Source organism: Caloenas nicobarica, chromosome 11 (assembly GCF_036013445.1).
Source record: "Caloenas nicobarica isolate bCalNic1 chromosome 11, bCalNic1.hap1, whole genome shotgun sequence".
Lineage (NCBI taxonomy): Eukaryota > Metazoa > Chordata > Aves > Columbiformes > Columbidae > Caloenas > Caloenas nicobarica.
In genome coordinates, this window is record NC_088255.1 from 8703938 (window position 1) to 8729647 (window position 25710).

Sequence of the window (25710 nt, forward strand, 5' to 3'; positions counted from 1 at the left end):
TTACTCCATTGTGTTATTCAGATGAGTTCTTTGCATTTTACCTACATAAATACCTAAATTCTAAAGGAATTATTCTTCATGGGCTGCTTCCTTAATGTACTTGATGTTCTCTACTGTTGATTTTTAGCTTATCTAAATATCCTTTGGTTACTATGTGGAATGACGTGAATTGTGTCTAATCATTTAGTGTTGTAGGCCCTTGTTTGTGAACTGTGATGCAGTTTTCTAAAACAGCACTTCATTATGGGTGTATCTAATGAGCCATACGAAAGCCATGCAAGTTCTAGACTTAAGACTAAAGATTCAAGTATATTGCCCAGATGTACTGTCTGGAATTAATCCTACTGTTAACCTTTCCATCACTCCGCAGCTGATCTAAATGCAGATTACCATATACCCATATGGTACTTAATGTCAGATTCATTTAAATGTAATTGATCAAAAAGTTTTTAGACCACCCAGATGATGCTCAGATTTTATGAACAGTGCTCAATTATTCAAAATAGCTAAGTACAATTTCATGTTTTGTTCTCCAGAGTAAGCGTCAATATAATTGCTGGTTAGCGCTTTTCTTTTTTTTTCCTTCTTTTTAATTTTGGAATAATTTTGTGCTTTATTTTGCCTATTGATTGAATAATAAATTCGAGATTTCAGAGAATAACTAAATATGACCTTTTTTATGGTTGTTCGTATTGGTGAGTTAGTTGCTGTTCTTTCCTTCAAAGCCCAGAACTAGAGAATAGACTTGACATAGCTAGCATGTAATAGTTCCATGTATTTTTATATACCATGACTTTGTCAATCTTTGTTTCTTAGTTTCTGTGAATTGATATGTTATTACTTTTTTCCTAGTTTGTGTAATGAAGGTAATAATTTATTTGCTTAAACACTGGAAGGCCTAAAAGTGCCACTGTCCCAAGTAGAGATCAGAGTATAAAGACTGTCAAGATGGACAACCACTTAATCCTAAATAAGTAATTTAATTATTATGCTTCTGCGTTCACAGTTACAAACAGCTTTCTGAATTGTCTGGTATTGTTGTAAGGCCTGATACTGTGTGGTTTGAATATACCAGCACAGCAAAATTTACTGGGGGCCTCATAAAAAACTCACCTAATTTCCTGGAAAAGTTCCTCTTGAATTAACTCCTTTGGCCACGTCTATAGAAAAAAGATGTCTTACAGCGTTGTTACTATTCACATTCCAAAACTGGTCAAGAGCTGTTGGAGTATTTAGTTGTCTTTTGGAACTCATCATAAGAATTCAGTTTCATTTCAGTGAATCTGACAGATACACCAGGCTTCTCTCATAGTGTTTTTTGGAGTAAATGTCAAGTGTCCATTGTTAATATCAGATTGAAGTAGATGAAATTACATTTCCTCAACTAGTCTTACTAGGTAAATAGTCTTTTGCGTGTTCAGTGGTAATAATAGCCTTTTGTTTATTAAATGATCAAACAGAAACAAGAAAAATATTATGACAAACACTATCGTGTTTTTTCAAACAGCCATTATCAACATATAATTTTAAGTTACTGTATTGGCAATGTAGAGCAGGCAGTTGACAGACAGTGTTTTAAAATATATGCTGTTGCTTCAGTTTATATGTGTATACACATACCTGATTTTTGGGACCCCAACATAGGTCTCAAGATGTAACTATATATTGCTTCTAGAAATTTATATTTTGTCTTTTAATGCCAAATATTCTCAATTGAATGGGAACAGGGATGACCACATCTGTCACTATCAATATAAGCCCTATTAGCACCAAAATAAATGCAAGCATTAAAAAATATGTTGGAATGTTGTTTTTTCTTTAGCTAGCTAACTTTAAACAAAAACAATTAGAAATTGCTGTAATAGTATTTCATATTGCTATACTTTTCCTGTATTTGGAAAGAAGAGATGTACATTGCTGATGATCGTAGGGACTGAATTTTTAACTGTTCACTGTATCACTCTTTTATATTGCTACATATATACCTCACCTTACTATATAACCCTTAATACATGAGTGCCAACATTAAAAACTCCCAGTGAATGATCCTTAAAAAAAACCCAAATCTCCCCCCAACATACATAGACACACACCCCAGTTCTTGCTAACTGCATCTTTCTAGGTTCATCTGACATCACATGTAGCAAATAAATACAGTACTTAAAAGCAGAGATAAGAAATTACTTTGAGATGTTTGTCTGGAGCTTTTTATCTCATGAGGAAAGCAGCTGTTTCAATAACTCCAAATAAAAATTGCTTTCATGAGATCAGTACTCCAGTCTACATTTGTCTTGAAAGTATTTATTGAAGAACTACTTTGCTATCTTAATAGAAGGCTCAGATGTTTTCAAATAGAATCTTTCTGCTTTGAGGATATCACTTAAACATGCTGAACGTCTGTCTTTGAATCAAGTTTTCTTTCATCTCTGAATTTTAACAAAACAAAGAAACAGAAAAATCTAGAAGATTAGGCTGTATTTATTGCTTGCACTTATTTTCAGTGGGCTAAAGGGCAAAACAGCTTTTCAGCAGAAGAAATAGGGTTAAATTTTACTGACTTGGTGCAGATGGGTCAGGGCTGGACTTGGGGAGAGATCAGGTCCTCTTTTGGGGTGAGCAGAGTGTGGTGTTTGCTTCTGCTGAGAGAGTTCCCTGCTCCCTGCTACCAGCACAGACACTGCGCGGCTCATCCCCCTCCTGCCCAGCCTGGCTGGCCAAGGCTCAGGCCTAAGTAAACTAGTTTATTTGCTGCCCGCAGGAGTCTTCTGCCACTGGCAGGTGTGCTGCAGCCAGAGCCTGTTCTGTTCCCATGCACAACCTGGCTAGGTAAGATGAAACCTGGGAGCATCTTCAGGGAATGGAGCATGAGGAATTTTATTTTGGTAGGATACAGGAAACTACTTGAGCCTTAGGGCTTATAGCAGCCTGGGAAATGAGTGTTTCTTAATGGTGTTGGTGAGGAGCGTTCAATGGGATTCTGGGTAGCAAATGAACATGCTTTTTTGACATTCAGGTATTGGTTGCAGGAATTCTCCATAATGCACAGAGAATGTAACAGGCTTCCAAAGAACCAGACTTTCAGAAAATCCAATTAGTCTTGGGGAGTAGGAAAAAAAAAAAAAAGGCTATCTGCTGTCTGGTTTACAGATTTTCTCAATGAAACAGTGTGACTCTTGTGGGTTTTTTGGGGGTGGGTGGGGAGGGAAACAGTATTGTAAACACAGTGTTAATTCCACACATTGGCTCTAGACCACTTACTGTTATTTTCTGGATGACAGTGTGGGAACTACTTACCTAGAAGAAAAAAAATGCACTCATTATGAAAAAGCATTTAAAGCATTGTTAACCCTCTTATCCACTCTATGGTGACATTCTGCCTTGAGTAATGTGGCTTGGTTTTCTGTTCCAAGTGTCAGGAAAGATATTATAAAGCCCACATTTTGCTATCCTCCCCCCGCTTTTTTCTCTCTTTCAGGTGGGAATGTGGGCCTGACACTAGACTAAATCTGTACAAAGTGAATAGAGCACAAGGAAGTGCCATTTTTCTTTGAATGACCACCCATTTTATTGATGAAGCAGTATTTAGTTCCTCTATAATGTTCAGTCTGTATTCTGGTTGCATCTTTACTTATGTTATTACTTCCCTGCCTCTGTAGTTGATATCTTAGATCTCTTTTCTCACAGCTATTTTAGTAAGGGGTGACAAGCTAGGTTTATTTGTTCATTTATATGAAATTAGAGCCCAAGTTAGATGAAGGTTCTAGGTCTGGCATTGTTTTGTTAAGAAAAGAGAGGAGTTTAAAAGAAAAGAAAAAATAGCATGAGTACTTTTACCTTTGCAGCTTTCAACTTAGCCAAATGCATGTTTTGAAGACTGGCACAGATTTCATGACAGTTGGCATAGTGAAGGCAGGAATGTTTGTTTGTTTGTTTTAGAAGCCTCATCATACCTGTGGGAGTGACTTGATGAAGATCACTCCTTCTTTGATTTAAGCACTAATAAGTACGTCTGGTGCATTACAGTAGATTTTTAAAGGACATCAAATAATTTTAATATAATTAAGCATTTAAGCATTAAACATATTAATGCATTTTTGTTATGGGAAGGGAATGAAGATTGGAGAAAACAGGCTTTCAGCCCTGAATCTCCAACATGTTGATCAAGTAACCTGCTTTTCTTTAAGAAAGAGTGAGGATACGTTGAATGAAGTGATGATTCTAAGCATCTAAACCTGTTCCCTGCCAGCTTCAAGAACAGTAAAGTAATGCAGTCTTGAATTGTAAATCTTCATTTAACTTTACTTTCTACTGTTGGCAAAAGCCTACAAGGAAGAAATAATTTCTACAGGTTTTGATAAAGTTTGGTTGGTTGTTGGTTTTTTTTCCCCAGCAAAATTGTTGATTCTGTAAAATCTTATGTTAAGTGTAGCTTTCAAAGCAATGAGCATCTAACTGCACCGTGAAGTTGTCTGATGCAACTTCAGAACAATCCTTTTGAGAAACATTATTGAATCAAGTCTGGCCTATGTGTTTATAAAAGACAACATCAGATATCATAGGATCATAGAACAGTTTGGACCTTCCAAGCTCATCCAGTGCCCCCCCTCCCATGAGCAGGGACAGCTTCACCCAGCTCAGGTTGCTCAGAGCCCCGTCCAGCCTGGCCTGGGATGTCTCCAGGGATGGGGCATCCACCACCTCTCTGGGCAAGTATTTTATCACTCTCCTTGTAAAAAAGGTCTTCCTCATGTCTGGCCTGAATCTCCCCTCTTTTAGTTTAAAACCATCACCCCTTGCCCTATCGTAACAGGCCCTGCTAAAAAGTCTGTCCCCATCTTTCTCATAGGACCCTTTAAAGTACTGAGAGGCCACAATGAAGAGTGATGTGACTGGTGTTAATTTATGTGCCAGCAGTTTTACCAAGATACAAAGTAGGCGTCTCAGTACTAGGCTTCTTCCAACATATAGTGTTTCTGCTTTCATTTTACAATAGGAGAATATAATATTTTTTAAGAGTAATTATAATTTACAGGTGATATGGCAGGTATCAAGTTGCATCCCCTTATTTCTAAAATTTTTCATAGCCTAGCATTTGTCATAACATTTTTGTGTTGGCACACACCTGCCTTGGAGGTTCAGTTTGGATATGTGGAGACATTCTCAGGATGTTGTAAGCTGTCCCTAATTTGCAAAACTTGCTTCAAGTTTCGTTCATCACAAAGATTAAATCTATAATTACATTGGGTAGCCTAAATGAGGTTGAAATGAATCTGCGATCCTAAATGTGGTTTAGTAATATAAAATGTGTAACATAGATTTGAATTTTACCAGACTAATTTATAATTTGGCATTACCATTAAACAGCTGCTACCTTGAAGTGTATCAATTTGCTATACACAACTTTAAAAAAGAGTGGGAAATAGTTCAGACACTATTCTGTCACCGTCTGCACTTTCTCCACAAATTACAAACATGTGGAACTGCCTATTTTAATACTACTTTTCTTGGGCCAAGAGGTTTTCATCTTTGAGAAACTCCATGTTACAATTTACCTACCCCAAAGGATTCGGATGACAATCTGATTTAATATAACTCCAGATTTAAAGTAACAATATTACAATATACATTCCTCTTTTATATGTTGTTTTAATGTACTATATATGGGTTGAAGACATTTCTCTGTAAATGTTTCCAGATGAAATATATCATCTTCTAGATGCACAGATAGGCACTGCAAGTCCAAACTAAATCAAGAACTTACCTCTGTCTAAATTAGAATGACAAAAATAGAGAGATATAGTGTATAACTTCCAATGAGCTTTTATTTTTGTATGCAATTACCAGAAATCAAATAACCAGAAAACTGATTCAGCAATGAAGATGAGTGAAATTGCCAATAAGAGGTTGGTAAATATAAATTTAGCATATTGAATTTTATTTAAGCAAATTACTTAGGTGTATATTTATCGATCTCTGTCAGATCTCCAAAAAAGATGGCTGATTGCATTGCTTGGCTGTTTTTTAAAGAAAAAAAAATGCAGTCTCACTGAAATATATATTTTCATTTTAACTGGCTAGCCATTATAGACCCCCAAGCTTTCAGCTAGCCCCAGACCACTGAAATTTGGTCTGAAGGTTTCTATTGCAGCTCCAGGCAACTAATTTACTTAGCAAGAATTTGTTTTTAATCTGAGTATATTGAATCTTGAGATCTTTTTTCAGCATTGTTTTCAACGTTGCTTTACTGAAAAAAATCCAGTCTACCAACACAACGTGTTGGGGAACACAAGCGGTTAGATAATCATCACCAGGAAGCTAACCTGTAATCGTCCTGGCTATGGACTTTAGATGGAATGATGCTTAAGTGTATTTTGCAGATGTGAACGCATATTTATCAGCTGTTAGTACATGTGGGTAAACTTCCCTGTGACACATCAGTGAACATCACTCTCTCACATCACACATATGCCTTTTTTTTTTTTTTTTTTAGCTGATATATGCTGATGTAGTTCATCCTCACAAATCTGATAAATCTTTGCCAAGTATTTCTCAGGAATGTTTGGAGTTACAGCATGCATAGATGATGCTATACTATAAGTAGCAAAGACTTTGCCCTAAAACTGACAGAGAAATCTGGAATGTTGAACACATTAACAATGATTTTCTGTAGGAAGCTCACCCTCCTCAGAAAATTGATAGCAAATATCAGAGTTTTGCAGTGTAACTGTACAAACTCTGCTGCATCTATCAGTTGTGAACTGTAACTTTCCTCTTTGGAATCAGTGGAAACTGCTTTATTCATGTATGCTTAGGCTTAAATCCATGGTGCTGTAACCTCATGTAATTTCGGTACTCCTGCTCATCATAAATGGTACCTTATTTTTTGGTAATCACAAGTCAAATGTATTAAAATGTATCTGTACAGAGTACTGAGACTACTGTGTAGCATATTGCCTTAACAAGAATGAAATAAAAACTTTGCTCATTGTAATAAAGATGCCGAAAACTTTGTGTGAATGGGAAGTCAGACATAACTGATTCAGAAGCCCTAAAATTTAAAAAAAAAAAAAAAAAGGGAAAAAAAAGAAAAAAAAAAAGGAGAAAAAAGAAGCTAAGAAGCTGGTTTAGCTAGTTAAGTAGGAAGATAAGAGATAAGAGATGAAGGCTTGATTTAGACAGAATTTTACACCAGTAAACTCACTGCCAGTGTACTTACATCTTGTCAATGGTAGAGAAATATGATATAAAGGCAAACAGGTTTTCAGGTCTTCCAGAAAAAGGATCTGCTATAAGCCATAGCAAGCTGAACTTATTGGGTGGTGTATCTCTATTCGTGAGGCTTTAGGTGGTGTCCTCATGTTAAGATGCATTAAACCAGCCTGTGAAGTCTTGTAGACTGTGTGCCAATTAAAACTCGAGCCAAGCATGCAACTGTTGCAGTGAACTTTGTCATGATGCTATGGAAAAATCCATCACTGAAATTCTGCACGTTTGCCTTGGCCAAAGAAGTTACACAAAAATATGGATGCCAGACTTCAGAGTTTACATTAGCCAACAACTTTGTTCTTTTTTTAATATGTCTGAGATGGCATTGTTGTTATGGCACTTACCTGGCGTTTGGGAACTGGAACTCAGTTCTCTGCTATATTGTATCATTACTTGCTTTCAGATGTGTTTGTTCCCAGATCTCCAATGAAGATGGCTGTACTTTTTTTCTTCTTTTTCTTGTTTAAAAAAGGTAAAACCTTGAAGGTTATAGAGTGTCCTCATATTAGCATAATGGAGGCCAAAAAATTTCCCTGACTGTAGCGCAGACACAGGGGTCTCACTTTTTAGGAGTGTGATCAGGTTCTGTTCACTTCGAGAAGGTAAAAATTTGTCATTTTGTTGTGATGATAGATACCAGTCGGCTTTTATAACCTCAGAAAGTAAACCTTGGGAAGCCATTAGAACAGCCTGTGAGATAAGAGATCTATAAAATGAGACATCCCAGAATTTCTTCAGAATTGTCTCCAAATCAATAAATTATTATTCAGCTTTACTATGGACTAGATAAACAAGTGTGTCATTTTGCCTACAAAGTTGGGAGCTTGTACTATGAAGGAAAAATTCAGTTTCCACAGTTTTCTGGCTGTCATCTCAAAAGAGATTTTAAATTGCCTGCAATGACCAGAAATTAGGAAAGGAGCATCAGATTGTCACCTGCGTTCAGATCGCCCCCTCTACTTCCCTAAATTCTTCTATGTTCCAAATCATGAAAAAGTGCTTTGAATCTTTGCAAAATCATACATGTCATCTCTGAAGCATGGATTTGTTGAAATAAATTACTTAACTAGAATTATTTAAGTTTATTAAGTATTAAACCCTAATAAATCAAAAGAAGGAAATTGAAAAAAGAAGTAACTGAAATATGACTTGCTGTCATATTTGCCAGACAATATTACCCTAATCGCTGAAGACTGAAAATTTCATGCATTTATCTAACCGCATATGGTCCAAAATCCCTACAATTGCTGATTGAGCTGTGAGGCTGGAAAAGGTGAATACACCTGGGTATACCAAAAACTGCTTTCAATAGACTTATTATAAGAGAAACTCCAAGTTCAATCATGATAAATGAACAAGAGGATAAATTTATAACCAATTATAGCAGTCATATGCAACAGTGGTGTGATTTTAATATTCTCTTTAACCACTCCATGAAGCATAGAATATGAAGACTATTAAAATCTTTCTATGTTCCTCCTCATTTTAGTTTTGAAATAGTCCAAGTCAAATTGGGTCACCTGATTTTTAAGCAGAGATGGGCTTGTGAATATTATTTTTCCTCTTTGGATAAACAGTGTCAGTGTACCCCATTGTTCTTCAAATAGGCATGTTTGTAACTATTCCTAGGACAAGAAGCTATTTCCCGATTCTGGGTCCATCAAATATATTTGTTGGTTTGTTTCTGACTTAGAGGGTCCTAACAAAGTTCACACAGTTTGTAAAGAGAGAACTTTTTCGATTTGCATAGGTGGTCTGTTCTCAGATGTTAGGATCATTGGGACTTTTCTGCTTTTTGCCAGTGGATAGGGTTTATAAACAGACAAAACCAGCAGCATGCAAGGGTACAAGACCAAGTGTAACATTGCTGATGTATCAAAGACCTTCTCCTGGCTGACATGCGCAACTGGATTTGTATCCTCATACTCCTCAGCTCGTGTGTTTCAGTCACTTCTAAATGGATCATTGATACCTCCGCAGCTGAACACATCTATGCTTCCTCACTGTCATAAGACACGACTTCTCCTGTTGAGCTCTGGCCCTATAATTTTGTAATCAGACATCAGAGTCTGATTGTCATAATTGTGTGCCTAATTTGCATTCAGAATTACCAAGATTATGCATGTCAATTAGGTATTTGAGTTCACAATTAGATATTACACGTCGGTAATTGCAGCTGGAAATTAGGCATACAGTTGCATGTGAATGTCTGTGCATGGAGTTGGACAGATATCTAATTCAAACTCTAGGAAATTCAGGTATTAGTCTACCGGGGCTCCAGCAGGACAGTGAAGAGAAGCTGAAAAGAACTGGCATTATTTTTTGTGCAGTTTATTACTAAAAAGAGCTGTTTAAGATGAAAATATTAAAAGATGCTTTTTGAATCATTAAGAGTTGGGGACTCCTCCTTCTGGCATCTGGTTTCTCAAAGTTATGGAAAGTGGAATTGAGCTGTTTGATTGATTTTTTTTTTTTTTTTTTTTTTTTTTTCCAGTGGTTAATGTCATGCCCTGACATTTTTTCAGTACTACTAGGCTTGAAATGTACTTTTCTGCTTTGTAGTGCTTTCGTAAGGGACAAAATGATGGAGTGGCAGTTTGAGACACGTGTTGGCAGGCCGTATAGAAATTTTGAGAGGTGTACTTATTGAAGCTTTGGTTTTGTCATACAAAAAGGATACAATGCTTGTAAAAATGCCTTTTTCCAGTAATAAAGAGGGCACTGTAGCATGACCGGCAGGGCATGCAGTACTGACTGGACATGTGCAATAGGAAAAAATGAGTGTTTGGAGATTTGGATTTTTTTCTAATACATTTTCCTTAGAACAACAGCATGACAGATAATAGTTGTGTCAATAGTGTGCCCTCTGAAGTCAGACTAAGGTAGCACTCTTTAAGAGGGTAAAAAAAAGCCTCTTTGAAAGGACAACTGTACATTGTGGTTGTCTAATAATAAACAGCATCAGCTAGATGCAGAGCGGACAATCTGAGGAAGCTATTCTTTGTTCTGCCTGTAAAATGAAACATGATTTATTTTTGCATGGATCCAATTAATGCCACACATCCAGGGCATCTGGTATGATTAGAAGGGAAACAGTGAAATGAAAATTTGCATTTTGTGGCGTGATTTTTCCAGTTGACATACAGAGTACTGAATTTTCAAAAAACCAAAGAGAATAGAGTTGGCTTAAAAAAAGCAAATAAAACCCCCCACTATAAACTCCTTCCAGTCAAACAAAGACCAAACCCAAACCACAGGTGCATTTTAGTTATTTAATCCTTTTGCAGAATCACCTTGTAGCATCTGTTTGCTCTGAAGCCTGTAGGCAAGAAATATTGATTTGTTAGAATTCATAGTGCATGAAATAGATTTTTAACATTTTTACTATTTTTATATCAAAGTGTCACTATTGTATTTCTTCATATCTCAACAGTGTATTTTTCAGAATCTGTGTGTATATATATAGTGCTATGGCAAAAGAAAATATTTGTTCTGACAGATCATGTGAAATGAATTATAGACTAGACATTATACTGTTCACTAGTAATTTTGGATAATATGTTTATACTGTATGTTCATACTTGATAATGTATATGCACTGTAATAAAAAATCCACAGTACTTGTTTCTTAATTGTTCAGAGATTTTTTTTTTATAAATTAGTGTGGTTTTTTTTAATGCCAAAATAACTCTAATTATGAAGCAGTAATGTATTTATTTTAACATACCTGATTTATGAAAAGGTAAGATTAGTAACTTATTTCCAAAACAAAAATTTTAGCTTCATCAGTTTTCAGATAACTCCTTTGTTTCAGGGTGAATCCCCTGTGTTAGCAGGGAAGCAGCTGTGGTAACTGTAAACTAACCCTAGTTCCATGTATCTGGGAGAGATGGGCTGTCAGCATAGGGCTGCTTCAGCATCTTTAAAACATCTAGTTAACCTATAACTTTGATGTTACAAAATTGTTTTTGATTAAACAATAGGAAGCTATTTTCCATATTTTTAAACTTTTAACAGCACTTTCTGTTTAAAAATATTGGCTATATGTAAAACTGTTTTTGTTAAGATGTTTCTGGGAGAATTTTATAAATGTGATATATTTTAGAATTCCAATGAACAATATTAAATTCACATGAACTTAACGTACTTCTTGAAAAATGGATGTATTTTCTGAGTTTCTGAATAGCTTTAGTGAATGTAACAGTCCTGTGCTATCGTAAATCTTTTTGTATATGGCCATGTGTATTCAGGTCACCCTGAGTATTAAAGTCAGTAATCTCTGATTGTTGGTCAGTTTTTGTGTTTTGCAAAACAGTACAGAAAACACACTGTGTTGTGCTGCTGACAGTTGAAGTCGCCCTTGTCTGGGAATCTGCCGGCTTTCCATTGCCACTCTCAATTTTCAGGACACTTTAGTTGAAATTAAGAATACGCTGATGTGCCTTTCGATCAACTTGGACCTACATTTCAGAGATACTGTGAAATGACAAGTTGCATACAGAATAACAAGTGGTTGATGGATTTATTTTGTATTCATTGTATTCATTCTTATATTTATTATTACTTGTAAAAAATATGAAAGGCACAATTCAAGGGACAGTATTATTTTAATTCTACAAAGATAATTAGTTTGATTTGTTTTTCTTGCCTATAACAATGCTTTAAGACCAATGGACTGATAAATAAACATTTTCCTTGTACTGATCTACTGAGGTTAGTAAGTTATTAGTACTATGGAGTTACTAACTAGTAATTACTTCAGTTAGCTATGTTTAAATTGGGGAAAAAAAGAACCAATTTGCAGTGTAGCTGTATGGGCATTTATGCTATTCCTGCTTATTTTGGCCAACAAGCCTGTGCCTTTTGACTGTTCAAAGTACTGAGCTGCAATGAACCACATTTACTAGGTCACTGTGAAGTAATTGTTTTGAAAAAGCAGCCCTTTTTGGTGGCTTCAGAGTTGCCTAGAGGCTAGGGTGTAAATTTTCCTGCCTCAATTTAGTGAAATTCAATAATGAAATAGGAAGTTCTCTGCCTTTCAGTATACTGCTGTGAAATCTTCTTATTTTATGAAATTTAAAACAAAAAAAGTTTCCATCATAGAAAATCGGGGCACTGAAGCACTTGTTTGTTGATGTTGCATAGAATCTCCCTTTAAGATAGCATGGTTCATGATACTGTATTTAATGATATATTGTTTCTTCTTATAAACCTAAGAGAATTTGTTTTTCTCTGAAAACTTTCTTTTCAGAAAGTAGTGCTAATGTTGTTTTGAAAATGTGCTAATTAGTACTTCATAGCTTACATTTTCTCTAAAAAGGTTACAATGTAATTTGCATATTATATAGTAGGCCTATTTTTTGTTGAGTGCAAACCTCATGAAATTTGTCAAACTTGTGACATATCTGGAGAAATAACATGTTTAGAAAGAGGAAAACATAGGATGAATTCTGACCTGTCAATCTCTAAGAACTGCTTGTTATAAAATTTTACTGATATTCGTGGCCAATAAGTATGGCAGTGCATAATTGATGACTATTTAGAACTGCAAAAATTGGGTTTTAGTTTAAGTGTGCCACACAATACACATGTGGCTAGAAAGTGGTTAGCCTTGTCTGTCTTCTTGAGTAGTTCTTTGTCAATCTGAATGTTATCTTGATATTGATAAACTACATTTAAACTGCAGTGCCCTAATGATTAGGGTCTGCCATCTTTTCAGGAAGATATTGTAACAAAAAATAGAATCTCAAAGCTGAATTTCAGAAAGAATTATTTTTAATAAGTAGCAGATCCCAAAAATCTAGAAACTGAATAGTTATAATGTAAACATTGCTATAGTAAGTGAAAATATGGATATCCCTAAATAGCAAACAAAACAAACAAAACCAAACAAACCAAAAAGCGACAAACAGAAAACAACTGAAGTAAAATTATTTAATAACGAGCCAAAAACCATATCTTCTGTTACCTTTGCATTATTATTGTTCTAACACATCCTTGGTTTAGTGTTACTTCAAGAGTAAAAGAGGATTAATTGGGAATTACTTTCGTTTATGAATTAGCGTTTATGAATCAGTCATTTAAGCTTAAGAAGTAGGTCTAAAGAAGAACTCAGAAATCCTTAGTATCAGCATGTATGTCATAACAATATACTGACAAATAAAACCTTCTCGTTTGTGTTTTAGCATTTCAGGGAACACCTTGACAAACTTTTTGCAAAAGGAATTGGAATGCTGGACATTGCTTTAAATGAAGCTTTTAACATGCTCAATGAAGTAAGTTAATGTTTTTCAGATTTCCACTGCTGACACCTTGCTTGCAATTTAGCAATTACTGTCAATTTTAGGATAATAAATTAGAACTCACTCAGAAATGTAATGACATTAAAATATTATCTATAGAACATGAATTTTGGACCCGAGGGAATGGCAGGAAGATGTGCCAGGGGAGGTTCAGGTTGGACGTTAGGAAAAGGTTCTTCACCCAGAGGGTGCTGGGCACTGGAACAGGCTCCCCAGGGAGGTGTCCCGGCCCCAACCTGACAGTGTTCAAGGAGAGACTGGACAACGGCCTCAGACACACGGTGTGAACTGTGGGGTTGTCATATGCAGGGACAGGAGTTGGACTTGATGATCTTTGTGGGTTCCTTCCGACTTGGGAAATGCTATGATTGTATGAATTGTATATAATCTATATGTGTTGAAAGATGTAAACAAACTTACATTTTAATATGCATATATATTATACTAATGTATTTTGTGTCCCTATATGCAGTATATACCTACACCTACAGGTGTACATTAAATAAGGTTTATTTCAGTAGCTGTTTTTCAAACAAGATTACTTTTCGAAAGCAACAAAAAAAGGAAATTGCAATGCGATTCAAATGCCAGATAGTGATTTTGGTGCCCAAATTATTGGGTTGAAATGTATGGACTCTGTTTTTTTAGATGATCAGTTTCTTTGACTAAATATCAGATGGTATGATGAAAATGTAGTTCCATGTGTATTCAGGCATTCTGATTTGTCTATGATAGAGATTAATCTCTTCTGATATGATTATCATGGTGGCAGTCCAGCTGGTGGTAGTTAAATTGTATAATGTTAATGTTAGTAGTGGATACTTCCAAGTAAATCCACTCTGTGTTTCCTTCTAAGAACAGCTTGTCCTTGAGAGATAATCACACTTCATATGCAGATAAGTAAATATATGTGTGTATATATACATATATATCAGCTTTAAAGAAGATATTTACAATATTTAGAGACAAGCTTTAAAAAATAAACAAATCAATGCCTTCTTCAAATTACTTGATCTTCTATTCCATATTCAGGGTATCTCTTCTCAGTGAGTTCTGGCCTCCTGACATCCTTCCATGATAGCCAGTTTCCAAGAAAACTATAAACTCTGTGGGCTCCAAATAACTGCTATTAGTGTGATCTGTAGGTGTGTATTACAGAGGAGCCTCTGTGTAGGGCAGACAACTTAGACCCCCTGTCTTGCTGCCTGAGAGTTCAGATCCAGAACTAGCTTGCTTTATCATTCTGGGTTTGAACAATGCCTTGGAGTGTTGACTGGGATATATTCATTAGAAATTCATTCACCCTCCCTCTCTGGTCAGAGTATGGCTCTGAAAAGAGGCACCGTTTTAAAAACCACAGTGTTACTCCTTTAAACTGAGACACATTTCTTTCAGTGTAAGAGTTACAGGGGCTTAATTTCTGTCTCACAAAAACTAAATTCAGTAAACTTGCTATGCTACAACTAAGCTCAGTAAGGATTAGTAAAGAAAGCTGGAAAAACATTTTTATTGTGCATTTTTACTTTTAATACAGAGGCAATCGAGGCACATTCTTATTTGAGTTTTCTTCATGTTGTGAAGACAGTTTAGTTTCTCTTTGCTTAACATTTCCCACGCCATCTATTTTTCAGCTTATCTAGCCTTAATAGATCCTATCTATTAAAAATCACATACCTTTAGAATTATTATGTATCCTAAGTAACCCTGATTGGATTTTAAGAATACAGACAAACTAGTCACAGCTCATGAATTAACAGAAGATCAAGTAAAGATTGAGCTATGCCAACTGATATTTTTTCAAAACTTTATCCTTGTCACTCACATTTAGCAGAGTTGTTCTGCAAATAAATATTTTGGTCATAAATACAACAAGCGTATTATTTTTTTTCCCCTCCTTGTGATCCCTTTCCTTTTCCACATCCTCCTTGTTTTCTTTATTAAGAACCCCATTATGGGCACTGAATATAGTCTTAGGAAACAGACAAGAGTAAATAGCAACCAGCCTCAATATAAGAAGTGTTCTATACTGGTCTTCTAAATCTGTGTAAACTGACAAAAAAAATACAAACAGTGACCAAGAAGATGTGAGATGAGATTTTTTTTGTTTTGTTTTTTTTTTACAATCTGTGAGCCAACTGAAGTTATAATGATGACTGTGGTATAAAAATCTCATTAAATAAAGTGATGGATTTGAGAATGAAGGGAACTGACATCCCATGTACTGAATGAAACCTATGACGAGTGATAGTCTTTTGATTTATCAGGTTATGATGGATCATGCTTACATGTATGTTCAGATCTATTCAAGGTGGAGTAATGACTGTATTTGTACTATAAAAGGGAGTATATTAGCTTGAAGCGTTCATACATATATACCTCCTGAATTGGCAGCATAAAAATATTTTCCATTATATACAGGCCTATTAGCAAAGTCTCTTGGAGCTTCTATTAAGCACCCTAGGGCAGAAAAAAAGCTACTTAATCTCTCTCCTTAAAAGAGTACGGCTAACCATTTTCCACTTTGTCTATAGTATGTGACCTTTATGTGCCATCAATCTATTCTTGTGCATTATAGGTTAGCTAAGGATGTCTCATCTACATTAAAAAAACCCACACAACAAAAAAACCACCTCCCCAAAAACCCACAAAAAAACCTCACAACCCAACAATAAAACCAAACCAACCAACCAAAACCCCAAAACAACCCACCACCACCAAAAAAACAAAACGCACACACAAAACGACAACAAACACACTGAGAAGGGGGAAAGAAGAAAAAAAAAAAAAAGGAGAAAAAAAAGAGAAATCTTTGTTTTATACAAATAGTCTGTTAAGATTCTGGATTCTGGTTGGATTTTAGAATGGTTCAGGGGTTATACTAATTAAACTTGGTTAATTGTGTCTTGCGATTACCTTCCAGTATTTGCCAAGGTTGTTAAAACATGAAGATGGTTGCTACTGATGTCTTTGAAAAGCACATATAAAAATCCACTTCCAAATTCTTTCCAATCATCAGTTTACACAGTGTTCATTTTACAGTGTAAGAATATACCAGTACTTGGGACAGTAGTTAGGCACCTACTATGTCATGTGACAACTGCAATTATCTCTTTTGGTGACAAATGCGGTCTTTGCAGTGATTACCTTGGAAAAAAATCATAGCCAATTAAATAAAATTCTCTGACATTTCAAAGACTGTTAATCACAACCAAATGCTGTAAGTGTCAGGATGCATTGAAATTTTTGCTGCTAACTGATGAATCACTGAGTTAATTGTAGTTCATCATAAGGCCCTTGTCATTGTTATTATTATGGAAAACACTTTCATCACTCTTGCTATTCAATAAAATTAAACTTCTAGACAACTATGAGGAGATATTACTCATCAAAGCATTTGAATTTAATCTCATTCTTCAAAATATTCAAACAGATAACTATGTAGAATAATGCAGATGCATACAGAACAATGTTTTAAAATAAATACACGAAAGCATTCCCTCTGTGTTAATTTTCCTTCTAATATACTTTGTTTCTTTCAATATATGGTATCCCTATGAAGAATATATCCCTTGACAAAGTAGTTTCATCTTTATGAGAGAATATTCGATCTAACATCATACTAGTGAAGGAATCCCACTTTAATAATTCTGGGTCTGGTTAAGACCGGAAAAACTGTCATGACTGAAGAATTTTAAGGACAGACTGCCTTGCAGTTATCACAGATGAAGAGTTTTCACACAGGCAGTGACCAGAATATAGCTATTAATAATTCCGTAAACCCACCTTAGTTTCCTTTGAAGTAACGTGTCTCTATTACTGGTTGCTGAGGTTTCTGTTTGATCAAAAGGAAAGTGATGTGCAGGAGAGCTGCAGATAGTGTAAATGATTGTGGAATGATATTGGTGGATGTGATTACTCAGATATAGAAACGTGAAGGCAGAAGAAGAGAGGACAGAGCACTGCTGGGACCCACCACCACTCGCTTTCCCTGCTGCAGACATGTCTACAAAGATAATATTTTTAGAAGTTAAGGACTTTTTCTAGGAAAAAGGTTTTTAGAGTTTTGCGATGAACAGCAGTTCTTTCTGCGGTTAGACTGCAGAAGGCTTAAAGACAGAGCAGTTGCTAGCCCAAAACAAACTAGAATACTCCGAATAACTTTTATTGAATCCAGAAGCAGAGTCCCTGCAAGGCAATTCCCCTTTCAATACAACTTCTCAAATGGGACCAGCCTTTTTTGGGCATTATTCAGCACAGGTGGGCTGGTGAGGTGGGACAAGGTAATTGTTGACTTTTTCAGTACCAAGAGAAAGGTGGTAGGGGGAGGCCTTGTCTGACCTCAAAGTTGGTAATGAATACGAAAATTATACAGGAAGAGAAAAAAATGAGATTGTTCATTCATTAGCATGTAATCAAATGTTAGCCTAATCTATAAGGAGTTGTGTGTAATGCCCCCATTTATTGACCTTTTCACAGATTTGAGTTTTTAGTGTTCATACAGAGCAATTAAAAAATGCATTTTTTTGCTAAAAGCTGGATTTTTCTCCTCAATTCCTTGAATATATAAAATAATACACAGGCAAATAAGAACATAATCTGCAGTAAGAGCAAATGGAGACACATGGGTTCAAAATTAAGGCACCAACTCCAGAATCAAGATATTAAAAGCTTATGTTTTGGCTTAGTCTAGTTTACTTGCTCTTTGACCAGGAGAAAAATCCCATTTGGGCAACAACGAAACTTTCTTTGCATACTCCAAAGGATACGCTGATTGCTGTCAAATACCTGTGCCCAAGTGCTGCTGTTCAGCAGCTTGAGTTACTTGTATTTATTCTTTTTGAGTAATAGGAGAATCTGAGAATACATAAATATTAACTTGGTTTTCCCAGATAAACATTTTATGAAAAATAACATACGGAATGTAATCTTGAGTGACTGCGACTGACATATGAATATTCATGTCTCTCTTTAAGTGATGTATCTTCTGTACTTCACAGTAAAATTATCAGTCATTCATTTTGTCTTTTTGTGTAGATTCTTTTTTTAAAATTTTGTTTAAATCAAAGCAAAATCCCATGTAGATGCATCAATACATCTTATCTAAAACAAAGGAATACACTTTTAATTTGTGAAGTGTACATTTCTTATTTTTCAAGCTGATAAAATGGGGATGTATAATGAATTACAATTCTGTTACGCAACTGAAGTTACAATTCAGTAAGATCATAATATCTATGATAAAATGTTTTTGACATAAGACTTTTTCACCTACTTCTAAGCATGATAGAGATTTGACAAGATTTATGTTTATCCAGTGCGATCCTATTTATCTTCATCTAACAGGACAGTGCTATAACTAAATGAATGTTTCCTTTTACAGTTTAATCACACAGGACAAGGAAGTATTTGTAGCCAAGCCATAATGTTGATTACTGATGGAGCTGTGGACACATACGATACAATATTTGCAAAATATAATTGGCCAGACAGAAAAGTAAGTATGTTCTCACCTTGATTTGATGGATAACCCGAAGCCTCACATCCAGTATAAAGTGTATGACTATTGAAAAGTCAGTAACAGTCTTTCTAATGATCTAAAAATTATTTTGGATAACTGGATGTTTCACTGATGACAAAAATGATGCTTATGTGCTATTGCTTGAGGGTAGTGTTGGCCTTTTACTGTGGTAATGAACTTAGGATAAGATGATATTAAGAAAATATTTCCCCCCAGGGTACATTTTTCACCATTATATAATGCTTCCCCCTGTGAGACATCATTAAACGAGAAAAACTTTTCTCTTTTTTTCCTACCAAAATACTCATTAATAATTCAATGCTTTTTGAGGCTAAAGAGGAGTGTGAACAGTTTACTATGTCTGGAGAAGAAGCAGATGTAGTACTGTTTTTAAAATTTCCTATTTGGCAGAATGAGGGGTAGAGTTGGCAGTTGGCAAGACTTTACTTTTTATCTTCTGCTAAAGCAAGTTTGGGGATGTTTTAGGAAGTTTTTGTAGTCTGAGATACCTGCCATGTTATTATATATGCCTGTGGAAACAACAGCCTCACTCTTCAAAGTGCAATTTGAGCAACTAATATGATTAATATGAGTGTGCTGTGTGGGGTTGCAGTATTCTGTGGAAAAAAGGAGTTCTTTAGTTTTTAGTCATGTTTATCTCATTTATAAAATTACATTTGTTTTCTGTTCTTCCTTGTTTACCTGAACTAAACCTCATCTATTAGCAGTGACTGACCAAGAGAAAATGGGAAATTGGTTATATTTTCCTGATCTTCTGAAAATATTATGTCAATTATTGTCATTTTGTGTAGCAAAAATGGCATACAACTATTCTACTTTTTGTCGGTTAAGCAGTATTTATTCAGAGAATTTTGAGTAATAACAACTGCAATTGGAAGATCTATTTTTCTCTTTGGATACCTTGCTTACTCCTTTTATGTAACTTCATTCTCTAAAAGAAGAAAGTTAATCCATTTTGTGATTTTAGCAGGACATGCTAGGAAGTCTGTCATCTTTAAAGGAATGCGAAGATACATTGGTACTTGCATATTGCGAGGAGAGCTATAATACGGTTGTGTAAATTGATGCCAGCCTTTGTGTAGTGAAGGGGATGAGGAAGTTCAGGATTTAATTAATGCATTAAGGTGTAAAACTAGATACTATGAAAGAAGCTCCATTCAATGTCAGCATTTGCCCATTTTGGTATTTATTGTACTGAGTTCAGAAATATTTGTTCCTACTCTGTGACATACAAGAAGTACTTCTGTGAAATATGAATGATCAACTATTTACAAGTCAGAGGAGAACGTATGACCTTTGATCTTTGTCTCCCTACTTCAGTCTTTTTACTGTCATAATTTTTTGTTGCTATGAACATGAAAATATCTCCTGCCTTTTCTTATTCTGTAATAATTGCTGAAGATGGGTGATTCATCAGGGGTAAAGCTTTTTTTTTTTTTCCTGTTGATTAATTAGACATTTGGAAAGTTAGGTTGTTATAAAACACATTTGTCTGTTGAAATCACTGAATAATTCTGGAAGTAGTAACATACTTGGACTGTAGCTTGTTTTTCAGATATTTAAATATTCAAAATCGAATCTGTTTTTATCAGACAGGTTATATGTTTTTCTTCCTAAGTAAACAACTAACTCCTTAGTATTATATGGCTTCAGTCTTCTGTCAGCTGGGTGTGCTCATATAAATGCATGGTAGTAATATAGTCTCAATGTATCTCTTCCTTCTTTGCATTTGCACTTATTTCCAAATGTTTTCTGAGAGAAAAAAGACAACTATAACCTGATTGTGCAATCGTGGTTTTAATAGCTGTTTCAGATCACGAGTATTTATAAACAGACTTTTTTTTTTCCCTTTTTTTGAGTAGTTCCCAGATGTTTGCATACACTTCTATCCCTACCAAAATGATCTTAAAAAGTGTTAGTTTCAGCTATAGGCTTCAATATTTCCTCTTAATACTTTAGTCAATTAAATCTTGTAATGATTCAAGATTTCCATGATCAGATGAGATAAGAATACTTAGCACAGCTGTTGCAATAAGCAGCAGGACAGGTTTCCCTTTGGGTGTATTTCTGCAAAGGCCGAGTGTGAAGACTCCTAGCGTGTTTAGCAAGGACATGGTGTCCAGGGGGTAGCATTTACTTAATATGCAATATTCTATCCAACTGTTTTTGTAAAATACTTAACGTATTATACAGTCTTCTAAATTGTATATTAGAAAATATGTAGGAGAAAAAGCAAATCAGTTTGTCCTGAAATATTTCAGTATGAAAAATGTAAGATCGCCATAGCTATGCTTTAATGCATTAGAGCTTTCAGTGTTCTTTGTTGGTTTTATTTTTCTAGAAAGGAAGAATTCTTGGTAATGCAATATTGAACCTCTTTACAATGTCAGTGTGCCTAAAAATTATGTATGTTGTCCACTTCAAGATCTCCTGCTTTTGCACTTACACCATCCTTATTCTCTTCAAAGCCATTTTTAATGTTTGTAAATCACACCTTTGAATTGCTTAGTAGTTTTGTTTGTTTGTTTGTTTTCCTCACGTCATCTGTACATTGCTGTGCCATCTTTCTTATCATTTGTGTTTTTCCTGCCATTTTGATACTGTGGTGGACAGCGAGAAACAAAGTAATAGCTCTAAATGAGATAAGTTCTTAAGTTTCTGTGTACCTCAGTCACTGTGTCAGCAAACTACCTATTTCAGTTATGTTTTATCTAATGTTAGATAACATTAAATATGTCATCATTAGTTACAGAAGAAGCATCTTATTCTCTCATAGAAAGGAACAAATTTTTCATATACCTGCAAAAGCTTTGCCAATTTGTCAGGGACAAACTCTAAATATGAAGAGTGAAATTGCAAATAATGGTTAATTTTCTTCTTTTTTTCCCAGCCATCTATATATTTTTTTTTTTTCTAAAAGGATACTCTGTAAACAGGGGTAAGACCATGTTATTACATGTCACTGTAGATTTAGTCTGCCTGACAACTTATTAATAAGCTGCTTCTTTCTGAAAATGTATTGAATAAAAATAGTGTTGCAATAATTTTGAAACAGAATAATGTGACTCCAAGTAAATCCCCAAAGTAGCTTAAATTATGTGATTGAATTTTTTGAGGTGACGTCAGCCTGATTTTGTGTATGAGCTTGGGAATTATGACCATGGAAAGACTACTTAAAATTATCTTCTGGGCTGTTTCCTTGAAAGGAGGAACACTTAAATTTTACTGTTTATTTTATGAGTCCCTGTCTTCCTTACCAAAAAAACCCAATTCCTCATGTTTTCTTAAGATCTTCTGCTACTTGAAATGTAAATCTAGTAGATACTATTTTTATACCATGCTATGTTTTATTTGCATGACTAAGGACTTAAGTTGTTAATATCTATTTATTTTTTTTAATGAGTCTTTACGTGCAGTCTGGCACCTTAAGGAGCTCAATTCTCACACGTTATAAATGAGTTTATGCTATGTACATAATTTTTCTCATTCATGAAACTTAGATGCAGTATTTTCAAGTTTCTGTACTTCATTCATGGCAGCTCTGCCACATGAAGTACCAAAAAGAGAACAATTAATCTGAAACAGTAAGTCCAACTTCTTTGAGCATGGCATATAAACATGCAGGTTTTCACCTTGTAGCAGAAATAAGTATTTAAAGAGTAGTGTCAAGTCAGAGTTTTGTTTACAATTACAGGTATGATATAGTTGCAATACTCTTTTAATGTCCTACTTCAGGAGGAAGCCTTTAGGTCTCAAAATATCTTTTTGATGTCAGCTGGAACAGACACATTCATGCTTTTACTGTATGTTATTGCTTCTACTATTATATCCAAATGCACTGTTAGAAACCAAGCAAAACAGTACATTTGCATATTTCACCAGGTACCTTATTCTAGTCTAAAAACCATTACATGAGCCATTACAAGATGACAGAGATTTAAGATGTTTTCTGTCAGTGCTAAGACTTCAAGTAGGGTGAATATAAAGCATAACTGCAATAACATCTTTATTCCTACTGCTAAGTGATCATGATGCGGAGGACCTAGCAGCTAATGCTGCTTTTGTCTGAGCAGAACTGTTAAAATTACATAAGAAATAGTTCCATGACTTTTAAGTGTTTAAATCTGTTTTTACATGCTTTATATGAAAAATTTCATAGTGTGGAAGGTCTCTGGGTCTAGATATAATATTTAAAATTAGAATTGAATCTAGAGATTAGCACCTCAAAATTTGCTGAATTTAGATTTGATTTCATCATAATATATTTGCAGACAATAACAATCAGTTGGTAACTCCTCAGCTATGTGGGACTTTAATGCATACTTTTATAGGTTCAATATTTGTGGTAAATTTAGTGATACACGGCATTATGCTGTCTTAAATACTTAAGAAAATACTTGGTCATTACTGGTGACTACTGATCACTTGATCACTAAAGACCTTTATTTGAATCCAGTCATTTATATTAGAGATCTGTGAAATAAATATTTAACTTTAATAATTCTGCTTTTTTTTTTTAAAACGAAAAATCTATTTACTGCGTTTAAAGCAGACAATCTATTGCCTTCAATTGCTGTACGTGAAATTAGTCTGAGCTTTGGGTATATGTGAAATTCCCCAAGCAGTTAGATTTTGCCACAGGAAAGGAAAGAACGCTTTCCTCACCTCCATGACACGTTTTCATTTTCTTTGTCTGAAAACTGGCCTAAAGACAAACATGAAATCAAGTGGATGCTGTGGAAACATGCTACAAGAAAATGGGTAGCTGTGTTGTGGCATCGCATTGGTGACAAATCATCTTTTTCTTCATGTCTGTTATCTGCAAGGTTACAAACAATTCTGCAGATTTTCAACCGAGTCTCTGTAGCTTAGGAACCTGCTGATGTTGGCAACATGGAGCATTAGTGCAGCAAATTGAATGTCTCATGTACAATGTTGTCTGGATGTTATTAAATTGATTTTTTTTTTTTCTAAAAAGACTGGAGTACTTCAGAGACAGATGTTATTACTGATACACAAACCGTATGCTTTATTACTGGTTACCTCAAGAACAAAAGAAGGTCCAGACACTTTATAGGCCTTTCAAGCTATGAAATAACGTACGTTAATTCGCTATCTTTTTAGGCACCCCTGCAGTATGATGAAAGATGGGGTATGAGATCAAACAAAAGTTCTTGATTTGGGATAAAGAGAAACGACTCCTCACAGAAATGCTGTAGTCCCAGTTTCCTGCCCCATCTGCAATTTTTTTATTTTTGGGGGGGGGGAGGATGTTTAAAAAAAGATTATTTTCTTCTGTGTTATTACTTCTCCCTTTTGAAGAGGAAAAGAGGCAGGTGGGTTTCTGTGTTGGGTTTTTTCTGTGTGGTGGGGGGTTTTTTTTGTGCATTTTTTTTTTTGGGATTGTTGGTTGGTTGGCTTGGTTTTTGGTTTTTTTGTTTGTTGGTTTGGTTTGGGTTTGTTGTGTGTTTGTTTTTTTTTCCCCCAGAACTACTGGAATACTGTCTGCAAATTGGTCACTAGTATTTCTGCTTGTATTCTTTAATATGACACTCAAAGTAGTTAAGAATTCTTTTCCTGGCCAACGTAAACTTAATTTGCCATGAAGAAACTTTTTCTGCACTGCTTAAAACCAAAAAGTGGGGAGATGTTTTTTGTGAAGATAATTGAAACTCATCCTGTGGGTGTGTGTGGATTGCCAGAGGAAGGATTACTGCCTCTCATATACAGAGTTACATGGTTGGCTAGAATCATATAGTGGCTAATGCTTTCTGAATGTTTTAAGAATTTTCGTTGGGATGATCATTTATATGCAATGTAAATATATATCCAAAGTGCCATTACCCTGTTAATGTTTGTCATGTAATCAGAAATAGATAGAAAAGTAAATTAAGCATGAGTCATACAGAGTACCTTATAAAAAATGGGCAGTCAAGATGGAGATTAATCCACAATCTGCAATAGATTGTCCAAAGTGCTTTTTGGGAACTCATGAGTATCAATAACACAAAAATCATTACTTTAGCTTGTAAAAATAAGTTAATTTTTATGGATTGCATGTAGACAGAGATCCAAAATTTAAGATAAAATATGTGTACATAAAACATGCCTAGATGAGTACAAGTAATCACTATTTGCATCTGGCATAAACTCCATATCACTGAAATATGTGGCTGAAAGCAATTATTAACGAGAGACCAAAGTATTGTAAATAAATATCAAAATAAGAATCTGATATCTTATGGATTGTTTACTAATCCATAAAATGAATATAATAAAACCCGACCTGATATTTTAAGTGCTGTAAGGTCTTACTTTTTTACTTTTTTTTTAAAATTAAGAGTTATTATCTCAGAAACAAGACAGTTAAAGTAGGCATAGTAATTGTACAAATATGCCCATTTTATTCTGTGAACTATGTCTATTCTTGAGGTAGTGTTTTTTGTGAAGAATTATGTCATCCACTTAAGAAAATAGTGAGATCATTTATTTCTTGAAGTTCTTCAACAGAATGATAAAAACTGTATTTTAGTTTGTGTGGTTTAAACTGAACAATACTGCAATTATACTAAAAGCCAAGATACAGTTCATAGTCTGCTTGGT

At 34.9% G+C, this 25710-nt stretch overlaps 1 protein-coding gene across 1 annotated transcript in view; it reads left to right on the top strand.

Moving 5' to 3' along the window:
* Positions 1 to 25710, top strand: part of CACNA2D3 (calcium voltage-gated channel auxiliary subunit alpha2delta 3) — a 437844-nt gene that overhangs the window by 205955 nt on the left and 206179 nt on the right. The window contains exons 10-11 of the mRNA XM_065642557.1: positions 13452 to 13541; positions 18949 to 19062. Coding sequence (XP_065498629.1) covers positions 13452 to 13541; positions 18949 to 19062 — 204 coding nt within the window. The remainder of the gene's footprint in view (positions 1 to 13451; positions 13542 to 18948; positions 19063 to 25710) is intronic.